This window comes from Elgaria multicarinata, chromosome 8, assembly GCF_023053635.1.
Source record: "Elgaria multicarinata webbii isolate HBS135686 ecotype San Diego chromosome 8, rElgMul1.1.pri, whole genome shotgun sequence".
NCBI classification, from domain to species: domain Eukaryota; kingdom Metazoa; phylum Chordata; class Lepidosauria; order Squamata; family Anguidae; genus Elgaria; species Elgaria multicarinata.
Window position 1 is genome coordinate 66,751,154 of NC_086178.1, and position 12,152 is coordinate 66,763,305.

The 12,152-nt window shown below is 39.3% G+C and overlaps 1 protein-coding gene across 1 annotated transcript in view; it reads left to right on the plus strand.

Moving 5' to 3' along the window:
* The window catches only part of ATRNL1 (attractin like 1), a 682,244-nt gene that overhangs the window by 180,629 nt on the left and 489,463 nt on the right, over nucleotides 1–12,152 (plus strand). Inside the window, exon 19 of the mRNA XM_063132703.1 lies at nucleotides 966–1,103. Within this exon, the coding sequence (XP_062988773.1) occupies nucleotides 966–1,103 (138 nt within the window). The remainder of the gene's footprint in view (nucleotides 1–965; nucleotides 1,104–12,152) is intronic.

Sequence of the window (12,152 nt, forward strand, 5' to 3'; positions counted from 1 at the left end):
TCACTACATTTCATCTATCAATGCACTGGATTGTGGGAAGAAAATATTTTCTATTCACTCATTTTATCTGCATATACTTGGTATTTAATGGAATATGTTTTCTGACTTTTATCCCATTTTTTAAAAAAGATAGCAGATCATGAGTTGAGTTTCTCCATATAAACAGTGCCATGGACATTGATAATAATAAGTGAGGTGCAGCCTTGCTTATTTATTGTGTTTCTGCTCGTTCTTTGGTAGTTTTCAGTGTTTTTCCCCCAAATGTCATTAGTTTTGTTGTGCTCTTAATTTAACTCTTTATCATGTTTAGCATCTCTATTCTTCCCCCCACCCCTCATATATTCTTCGGGTCATTTGAAAATTATTCCTACACTACTATCCAAATTGGCCAGAGGAATGTTTTACCCTCCCTTAATTCTGTCACTTTGTGTTTAATGCATGGTACATTAAATGGGCACCAACTTAAACAGAAGAAGAAATTGTCAGCTTTCAAAACACTGGAATCTGCAAGATGGGTTAGGTTTCAATCCCACCCTGATGGTCGACTTCTCCGCACCAGGCTTTACAGGGCTTCTGCTTCTGTATTCTTTGCGGGGTTAAGAATGCCCCTTTCCCCTGTTTGCTGATGTCAGGCTGGTCCCACCAACCGGAACCTTGAACTTCATTCTTTGTGAAAATGAAGGCAAAATTTCACTCTGCCTGGACGAATGTAGTTGTTCAATAAATGAACTTGTATTGCACATAGGCAAAAATATAACCAAGGTAGCATTCTCCATCAGGCACTTCTTTAGCATCCTTCACCAGGCACTTCCAGATTTACATCTGTTCATTTAAATAAACCTTTATGTTGATTGTGAAATGCTAATCATACTCATCTATGGTATTTTGTAAGAATGATAATGCTTTTGTCTTTTGTTTCATATTCCAAAACAGTTAAAATCTGTCTTTTTTTATTATTATTGCAGCTTGTCAGTGCAATGGACATAGCACTTGTGTCAATGGCAATGTTTGTGATCAATGCAAAAACCTAACTACAGGAAAGCAGTGTGAAACATGTATGCCAGGATATTATGGAGATCCAACTAATGGAGGGCAGTGCACAGGTAAGTGCTTTAAAATGTCGCTTTTTAAAACTTTTAATATTTTAAATTTACCTAACACTGTTGTATTTTATGGTTTTAACTGTGCACTGCTTAGAGATCCTCGGCTAATGGGTAGTATAAAAATGTAATAAATAAATAAATTAGTTTTCCATTATTTTCATAAATGAAAAAATAGGAAAATATTTTCTGAACTGATAGTTTGGTTTAGTGCTTTAATAAATTAAAAAAAAAAACACCTCACAAATAAATCACAAAGCATTTAATCTGGCATGTTGGCTATGACCTGCAATTGTGTCACTTTATCTGGTATACTAGTGAAAAACAAACCTTGCTGGTTTTAGATGGGATAATGTTCTCCTTCCCTCATTACATCACTCAGACCAGCCTTTAATCTGTCATGACTTCTCACAAAATCTTGGAGATGTTACTGTGTAAACAATTCCAATTGGATACAATTGGTTAATTCTAAAGACTTTGGGAGTGGTAGCCTTGCCTTTTAAATATAGGGTGGCTGAGAATTTTTCTTCTTCTTTTTACTATACAGAAGAAAAGCCTTGTTGGTGCTTCAAACAGCTTGGCTGTGTACAATAGCCTGGTGGCATTCCTGACACAGAATTGTGCCATGGGAATGATGCTGCAGGAATATTACCAAGCTGCTACCAGCAGTTTAGCCACTGCTTAAAGCAATGCCAAGGCCTTTTGGGGGGATGGGAGTAGGAAAGAGAGAGGAAGAGAGCGAAAGAAACCTACAGCCACTACCTACAAGGATAAAAACAACTCACCACAAGGTTTTAGAATCCCTCCCCCTTTTATGAAAATCGATTGGGTCTTTAGGGACACCTCCCCAACATGAAATGCTGTAAAACAAAACAAACAAAAAAACCTGGGATGAATAATTTGGCCCAACATTATACAGTTCCCATAGTTCCTTGGAAGGAAAGTATTACAGTTAGTGAATACATGCTGATTGTGTTTTTTTATTATCATTTCTTAGCCATGTTAGGCATATTGCTAATTTTGTACTTGGTCATGCAACTTTACTTATGTACATTGACATTCTTGAAAATGTTTTATTTGGGTACTTAGTTTGTATGATGCATGGAAAATACAGACATGTGGTATGCAAATAAAGATGTGTGTATCCATTAGGTAGTAGAGGTACCAACATTTTTGGTAGGATGAGCCAGCCTCTGGCACAAATAGTAGTACATTCTTTCCTTCACATGGTCAATTTCACACTATAGTAAAACATTGTTACATATAATTCAGAACTAGTGTATTTGTTCCCTTCTCACCAGTGTAGAAGGCTATGTGGGAACACACCAAGTGGTGTACGTTTAGTGGAAACTGTTCATGCAAAACTAGATCTGATTTTCTGCAGCTACTGAAAACATGTAGAACTTGAGATGGCATGTTTCTTACATAGCAGTTATGTCAATCTGCTAAATTTACAGGACCCTTTGACCCCCAAAGGTGTTAATTTGTTAATAGACTCACGTGACGCCTTAGCAATTTAAAATGCAGCACCGGTTATACAAAATACGTTGGAAAAATATTCAAGGGGAAGATTAATGTATACCCTTATTGACAGCTGCACATTTCTTTGGTGTTTTATGAAGCTTTAAATAATTCTTAATAGTTTTCTTATTTCCTGAAGTTGACAAAATGTTCTTTTGCTCTCTCTAGTTGTTCTATGGCAAAGTGATATATTAAAGCTGCTTTTATTCTTCAGGGATACATTAGCTATCTAACTAAATAAGCATACTGTCACCTGAAGTGAATGATGTGTAACGTAATAATGACTAAAATCAATTTATAAACCCTATAAAACTAGACATTTGACTCCCCCCTCCCCATTTTTTTTGAGTTCTAGCTACATGCTACTTGGGTAAGTTCTTAGGAGGTATGATTTCAGAGCTGGCTGTTTAAGCTTCCATATAATTAAAAACAGAAATTATCATTATTTTATAAAAGTACATTTTTATATAACTTTTAGGAATTGAGTATTTTATAATTCTAGAATACACTGTTGTTGCAGTCTTAAATTAATCACGTAGGTCAGCTGATTTGTGTGTACGTGTATTGTACATACACCCTTAGGGGTTGTGAGAAGATCTCTGAAATTATTACTATGGAGAGCAAATGGGAGGGAAAGAGCAGCCATGGAATTATAATGGAGTGGAGAGAAAAGTGTCTGTTCATCCCGATTTTATAGTTAAAAAGTCATTTTGTTCATAGTTATATCCTGCCTTTCCTCTAAGAAACTCAAGGTGGTATACATAGTTCCCCCCTCCCTTTTATTCTCATAACTGCTCTGTGACATAGTTTAGGCTGAGAGGTAGTGACTGGCCATTGGTCAACCAATGAGCTTCATGGCTGATGGGGTTTTTGAATCTAGTCCAGTGCTGTAACCACTATACAATACTAGTTCATATCTGACCTGCATATGAGGGTAGATAGAACTGAAATATTTTAGTCCTGAAAGGTGGGAGTTGATTGTCATAGCCCCACTACAAATACTTATCATGCATCTGTATTCCTCACATGCACCTTTCCCTCCACTACATACTTAGTGCAACACACATAGTGGGTGTTCCATACCCAGATGCTCATAGGTACAACGGTCAGATTCAGTGCAATCTTGTGTTCCCTCTTTGAGAATTGTACAAATGAACCCGCAGTGCATATGGGCCTCTGTGCTGTATTGTGTGTTTGGCAAATGCCCTACTCCGTGTGTGTGTGTGTGTGTGTGTGTGTGTGTGTGGGAATGAAGAGATGCGCAGGAAGCCCCAACATTGGCAGGGCTTGGTGGTGCCACCAGCTGGAGGAGGGGCTTATGGGGCGATATTAGCCTTCCTGGTCTCATCGAAGTGCAGCTCCCTCCCTGTACGTAGTATGGGGATTTAACTGGTCACTCTTTTGAGGGCCGAGCAGGAATTGGCTGGGATATATATCTTTTTGCCTGCTTCACACTGTAAGTAGGCTGGTGTTTTAAGTTTGGTTCAGTTGGTCACATCTCCTTAGGTAGGCGGTTTGAGTGGGTTATGTTTGTCTGAATAGAGATGCTGATCATTCTGAGGCATATTTAGTGATGACAGTTGATGCCTGAGGCCTTCTGCTGAGGATCTTGCAGCCCAGTGGAGGACGGGGTAAGGATTACCTGTGTAGCCATCTCCCCTTGCCCACCTAGTGTTTCATGGTACGGGGGATATCCCCCTTTTCCCCATATCAGGAAATTCTGAGGGACGATGATTCTATGATCGACACCCAGCAGGAAAGAATGTTTTGTCTGATTACATGGATCAGCTAGTGCTGGCATAGTGGATTAGTCTCCTAGAGATCACCCTTTGCAGATAAAACCTAATAAATGTGCCTTTTTCTCTCACAAAGTAAAACATGTGCCTATTAGTCCACCACATTAAGACAATAGGTACCAACTATGTTTTTGAACTTGAAATATAATCCGATCGCACTGTTTTGTATTTTGAGTTTTATATAATTCATTGTATAATAAAAACAAGAGAAGAGATTGTGAATGTTTGAATTATACAAGTAATGAATAATGCGCTACTATGTAATAGCTGTTAGAAAATGTCCATTGGCAATAAAAGGTTAAAATTGACTAACTTTATCTTCTGGGTCAATTTTACTAGTACTGCTTTCAGGCATGTACCATGTCCGGTTAGCATTAAAGAACTATATCTTTAACTTCATATGATTTTATTGTTTGGTTTGAGCCATCATATTTATACATTTATCATTTAGAAGAGTATGACATGCAGAGAGTATATACTTTGTGATAAATTTATGTTGTAGTTAATTATAATAAGAGTTCTTTCCAATAGGCCTTTCTAAATGTATTCCAAGCCACCTAGGGTATGTACTATAAAATGTGAAAGAAAAATTTGGATAATAAATAATAATAATAATAATAATAATAATAATAATAATAATAATGTGTCAGTGCTAATTTCTTCAACATTTTCATAAGATATCAAGTTAAGAGACAGCTGTTCTCAAAACAAACAAACCATTGCCATGAATTACAAAACAAGATCAAGCATTGCTTGTGCATCTTCATCAAAAGGGATGCAATGTTTAAAGGAAGCAGGAGGCATGTGAGCAACAGATGTTGATGCTAAATTAGTGCTCCAACACATATGGTAGGATCCACACAATGCATTTCACTTACCCAAGGGGGCTTAAGCCTATGCCTTAGGAACAGCATTCCCCGTCTCCCATGTCTATTCCCTTTTTTGAGGGGACATTCAGAAAGCAGTTTGTGATATGGCATTAAGATATTTGTGATATTGACCAGGCAAAAGCGCAGTGAAAAGTCCCACTGTATATTTTAGATTTGATTCCAATTTTTTTTTAGGAAGTTTAAATATGATACTTCTGTGAGATTGGCTGAGTTGACTCTATAATTCAGAATGTTGGTGTCACCCAGTAAAGTATTGTTACTGAATATACACCGTTGAGGTGTGTAGAAACTTGCACACATTCTAGGAAACCTGTATTCATCTAAAACAGACCTTTAAACTTTGACAATATGGCATCTATGGCAAGGAAGACAACCCAAAATGATACACACACAAATGCACAAACTTCAGAAAACCAAATGGTAAATTTATTAATTGCAAATACAATTTTTTAAGCCTTCAATGAGAACTATTTCTCCAATGCTATTTTGGACAAATTAGCTGAGTTCTAATGGAGATTGGCTTCGGAGGGTAAACTAGGAACCAACCTACACATGACTGGATTATTTATCTCCATGCAGCTCTTATTTGGATTGGGACCATGGTGCTCTGGGAGGGGGGATGTAAGCTTCCCCACTCAGTTTTCATTCCAAAATTCCACACATACACATACCACCAGGAAGTGGGGGCTACAAAGAAAAAAAATGTCTCCATTGATTACAGTTCAGATTTTTCTTTTTCTTTTTCTTTTTTTTAAAGCCTACTCCCCCAATGAGACACAATAGCAGTTTTGGCTGCAATAAGTTTCCATTAACAACCGGGAAAGGATGCAGTACAAGGTGGGATCCTGATCAAATTAATCCAAAAACAGAGCTAATTAACACACACATGCACTAAAAAACTTCTTTTAGGTTAACCTTAAAGAAAGAATCAGTTTTGGGTATGAAATGTACCTTTCCCTGGGCTGACACTGTTCAGTGCAGTAAGAGTGGCTACAGGAAAAATATGTTTTTTTTAAACACGTTTGAAACCAGATGTGGCCTATGGCAAGGCATGGACCAAAACCGCTCGGCGAATCTATGGGTGAATGTAGGCTGTAGATAAGATAGAACCTCAGTATTCTGTACTAGGGCTGTGCACAGACACCCCCCCCCGATCCTCTTTGCGGCCCGATCTGCATCTTCTGGATCGGGCCGATCTGCACGGCCATGATCTGCCTGTGGTCTGGTCCACTTTGTTACGGAGCTCCGGATCCAAATCGGAGCTCTTTCCCCCCCCACCCATAGACTTACCTGACTGTGCCACCGTCGCCATGCGAACTGCGGTGGTGGTGGTGGGGCCACGAAAGACCCCCCTCATGCACACCACTTACCTGGTCCGTCACGGCCTGTCGCCAGCTTCACTTCAGCCTGCGGCTCAACCCGCAACTGTAGGCCTACGCTTGGGGCCTACACTTCCGGGTTGAGCCGTGAGCTCAAGTGAAGCCAGCGATGGGCTGCGACAGAGCAGGTAAGACCCCCCCCTTGCCCTGGCTCTGTAGCCGTCACTGCACGGGCAGCGGCAGCACCAGGTAAGGCCCCCTTACCTTTTTTTCGGAGCTCCGGATCGAGGCGAAGGATCTGCCTTCATCTCGATCCGCTCCGTGATGCTCTGCTGCCCCCCCAATCCTCTTCGCCTCCGCCTTAAGGGGACCCAAACAGAAGCGGAGCACAGCCCTATTCTGTACCCTCTGTAGGAACTCTGTCCTTCCTGGAGGGCCATGAGGGTGAATAGGATGCTGGAGTTTGCCTTCATGGGAGACATTGGCCAAAACCTGGGCTGCAGAAACCAAAGGAACCAACAGCCCAAGCATCCTATGACGAGAGTGGATGAAATCGAGAAAAATGTCCCAATTTGTTTCTCAAATATCTTAGTTTTTATATTTTAAAAACTCTTTTAAGTGTTGAGAATGGCAGTTTCTGCTTGTAAACAAGAAGTCTTAAGTTTGGTATTTGTCAGAAACATCCTGATTATAAATGGGGAATATTTGGTAAGAGTGGGGACACTGTCCTTTAGGTTGGGTTCATAATGGTGACTCTTGTGATATTTCCTTCTAGCCCATCTGTTTATTTACTGACACACCAAGGGGACCTCTTAGCTATTGTAAGGGGAAATCACTTCAGGACAGGTAATCAGCATATGTTATTAATTTTACACTCTGCCTACCTCAAGAAGTCTGAGTTTTATGCAGTTTTTAATGTTGCCCTCCCATCCCTGACCAGGGACTGATGTGTAGTCTGCTTTGTCTTTCTTTGGTCTTACCAAAGTAACTACACTGCTACCTCTACAGGTCTTCTGTCCATGGGTGCCAATGTTGGGGGTGGGGGGATGGTTGCAAGGCCTACACTCAGTCTAAGCTGTCCAACATGATGCTGGTTGTAAACCTGTTGTTCTTAGGCACACACACTCCTCTTCCCTTAAGCATCGTTACATGTAATTTCATAAGGAAATAAATAAATAAAAAAAACACTTTTGTTTTCTTTCCATTTTCCCAACAGCTAAGGACTGTAATACTTTGCCTTTATGAATTGTTCTGCTATAGTTTGATATACGCTGAACTCTGCCAGTTAGGATGAAATCTTGTAATTGTCCATTGCTTGGGTAATTATCCGTGTGACAAAAAGCATGCAAATATCTTGGCAAAAATTATCTTAAGTTTGTATATCCAAACTTATATGAGGCTGGTCTAGCAGCATACTGCTAATCCTCTTGGAAAATATGAGAATGTTTTCTGTAACAATCACAAAGTGATGAGGCAGAGTGAGCAAATAATTAATTTCAAGATTGTACTAAACATGATTTCATTCAACTGGGTTGTGCTGTGCTGAGGAATTTTTAGAAAGTAACGTTTTATTGGAAGCCTTGTTCCTAGGTTACATTTTCAGCTGACAGCTGTCATGACCATTTAATAACATGTTCAAGGAGCCAAGATGATGGGGCAGTGAAATTGTATAATTACTGTGGGAACTTGATGCTAAGACAAGTTGAATACTTTCGTATCTTTGCAAATATTGGATACTTTAGTGGAAGAGAGAAGGGGTGCAGAGGAGGTGAGGACAGCTGGTAGGGGGAGTGCATTTGAGCCCCAAAGTTAAAATAGAAAGTTCAAGGGAAAGCTGCCGTATAGGGATCAGCAATTTGTGACCCACAGGGGGTTCCTGAGTTGCAAATGCTGATATAATGGGGGATGCAGAGAAACAGCTGGCTACTTGGGTGGAGGGTTTGAGTGTTTGCCCCACCCCCTTCTCAAAAGTGTTGTTCTGGCCCATTAGTTGGTGACTTGGGCTATCCAGCCAAAGGGGGAGGGAAGGAAATCAATAGGTAAAGTGGCTTATACCAAGGGTGGGCAACCTTTTGGGCCATGAGGGCTACATGCAGTGCCCGGGGCTGGGTTGGGGGGGGTGTCACACACCCACTTGCTGTAGATGTATGTGCATGCACATGTACACGCATGCAAAAACACAAAACTCTATCTGCCCTCTGGGATGGCTGCAGCGGAGGGAGTTTAAATCTTCCCCTCAAGCTATTATGATCCAGATCATAGTCCTTTCACTTCTATTAGCAGTGAGGAAACAGCAAGATCACTGGGGGTGGGGGGATGTTTTAGGTTTTGGAGTTGGCTGTTTGTTTGTTTCATATTCCTGTGTTAAGGCTGAACAGGGAAACACCTTCTATGGTAATGTTGAGGTTTTTAAACATGCGTGAATACACTAGTAGTGAATTGAATTTGATAGGCTGAATAAATAGGAAAAGTAGAGAAAGTTACTATTTATAAGAACAACAAATGTGTATGTTTTCATGTACAGGGAGACACACTAAGCCATGGTTAGGCCTCTACCCCTTTTTGAAGAAAATGGTTCATGAGTGTGTTTAAACTGTGATTATGTAGCCACCACGGTTAGGTATGATTCACATGACAAGCTAAGTGATGTCTCAAACACCAGGCTAAGCCATATTGTTTAGCTCAAAATGTTTAACCACCGTGTCTTAGCGTGTCATTTGAACAGAGTCACTATAATATAAGTAGCTTGTGTAGCATGATAAGGGGGAGAAGAAGAAAAGCAATGCAAGGGCTTTTACATCAGAACATGTGAACAAAATTTTCTTTGGTTCACTTTTATGTTATTTTTATTTTAGATTCACCTCCCCCATACTTCCATCTTAAGCAAATTAGTTCGTTTTGAAATCATCTCAAGAATTAAGGATTTCTATTTTCATTCTGCTTATCAGCTAGGACTGACAGTAGTTATAGGCGAAAACATATGGAGGGCCCCAAGTTGCTCAGCCCTATGTTAAAGAAATTTATTTAGCATCTGAATTGTTTCTTTTAATGAAGAGGTTTCACTATTGACCCTCCTCTATCTGTTATTCCTTTGGAGCAGAGGTGGGAAACTTGTGGCCTATAACTCTCATCAGCCCTAGGAAGCATACATAGCCAATGCTGTGATGATGTGAGTTATAACCAAAACATCTGCTTTAATGGTATTGGGTTGGATACAGACTAAGTTAGTCATGCATTGATTTCAGTGGCGCAAGTTAGTTATAACTAATCTGTCTAGTAATTTCAGTGGAACTATTTCAGTGGAACTAAAGCATGATGAATTTAGTGTGGATCTAACCCATTGTTCCAATCTTTGAATGACATAGACACAAAAAGAATAAGCCTTTCTCTTTTTAAATATATTTTTGCCTAAAAAATGTGTAACTAAAATCTTGAAAATAATTTTGATTTCTAAGGGAGCTATAGTATTTAATGCTTTTGCATGTCGTGTTAATAGTTTCTGAAGAACTGTCTCTTGAACATCTATTTATTTGAACATGTCTGTGTGACGACAAAGGCTTACAACAATGGAAAGAATAAAAGCTGGTAACATTTATATTATACTATCTTTTAAAAAGTGGTTCTGCCTCAAATCCCTTTAAGTGGTGTTTTGTGCTAACTCGGCACATTATTTCAAGCACAAAGTGAACTTGGAGGTCTTGTAATTGATGACTACTTAATAGTTTAGACTAGTACAGAAGAGATCCAGCATGCTGATTTATGTATCATCCCTTCATCCTTTTCATGCACATTTGATCATTTCCAAATTATTAAGGATAATCTTAAAACAGGTTCCTTTTGATGTTAGTGACCAAGTTCTTCTACCAAACTATTGAATATTCTTAGTTCTGGCAGTGATAAATTAAGTTTGTGTTCATCCATTTGTGTGTCTGGTTCAAAATGATTTGGCATTAGCGACATTTTTAAAATATGTTTTTTAAGTGGTGTTTTTCTTTTGGCTAAAGATAATTGGCTTGATCCAGAGGTACCCTTCCATGAATGGAACGTTTTTCGATGGTTCAGGGTTTTTTCTGAATGGAAGATCCATTAATGGGAAAAGGGAATTACAATCCAGAGGTTTGCTTCCATTTGCTCATGTTCTTGCACAATATCCCAATATGTGCTAGAACAAGATTTGCACAATGTTTCAGGAGACATGCTAGCACAAGGCACTCTCTTTCTCGAGGTCTTGCACAATGTCTTTCACTAGCTGCTACACAACAGTTCAAAGAACAGCACCACTACCAGAATTTCTCCCACTTTGTTTAATTTGTATCCCTTGTTGTTTATTTTTATAAGTTTGTTATGTTCTATTTCAACATTGTATAGCCTGCCTTTTAGATAAACATTTTAACATCTCTCTACGCATGCAAACTGTTTCTGTCTGATTTTCCCTGATTCCCCTCTCCCACTTCAGACTCCCTACCCCCACATCTCAAACATTCTCTGACCTTCAGAATTTTGTTGATGGTGTGCTGGGGAATTATGTTGCATGAGTACTGCTTTGGATAAAAAAATCATAGTGTCTAGGAACAAGGGACTATAGGAACTAAGATAAGATAAGGTTCACAGAAGTTATATTTTCATCTTTTGATTATTTGGCATTTGAGATGTTCATACAGTAATTATGCTAGGAGAACCAAGGTGTCATCATTTTCAGCAAAGACCCTACCATCTATTTGCCTTTTAATACATACAGAGAATACTAATACTAAATTGTCTTCCCCAGTGCAGTGCCCTCCAGATGTCTTGGCCTACAACCCCCAGAATTGAAGTCCAACATATCTGGAGGCTGCAGTATAACCATTCTGTGGGATTAGAATGCCACCAACAAATTATGAGCTTTATCCAGTCATGTTTCTCCAGTGATGGAAGGCTCTTTGATCCAACAATGGGGAACATGTGGACTTCCAGATGTTGTTGGACTGCAGTTCCTCTCATCCTCACCATTGGTTATGCTGGCTGCTGAGTTGCAGCCTAACATAATCTGAGTTGCAGTCTAATACCATGTATTAAATGTGAACGTTTTTCTGAGAAATAGTAAAATGTCTCTTTTATATTACAGCAAGAACAGGCAGGACTTGAGGATACATGCACAGCTTTCCCCACCTTTTCAACACTTAGGCAATAGCTGCTACGGTACTTTGAAATTTGTACACATTAGTGAGTATAGTGCTCCTAGAACATAATGAAGCAACATTTTGTTACAAATGTGCACAATAGGAATGCTGAAGCTGCTTGAAGCTGCTGGATAGTTTACCTTATCTCAACTAGGCCAAGGTTCCTTGAATTTATATTCAATAATCATAAAATCTGCTGCTTTAAGACTGGAGTAAAGGGTTATATCATGTTGGCTCAAGGAACACAAAGCCAAGGAATTGGAAGCTAAGGCTGATGCCTAAACAGTTATACACTGTGATCAGTGATGATGTTGTGCAGTGTCACTAATTGTGCTTTCTTACAATTTATTCTTCATGCACCCATATT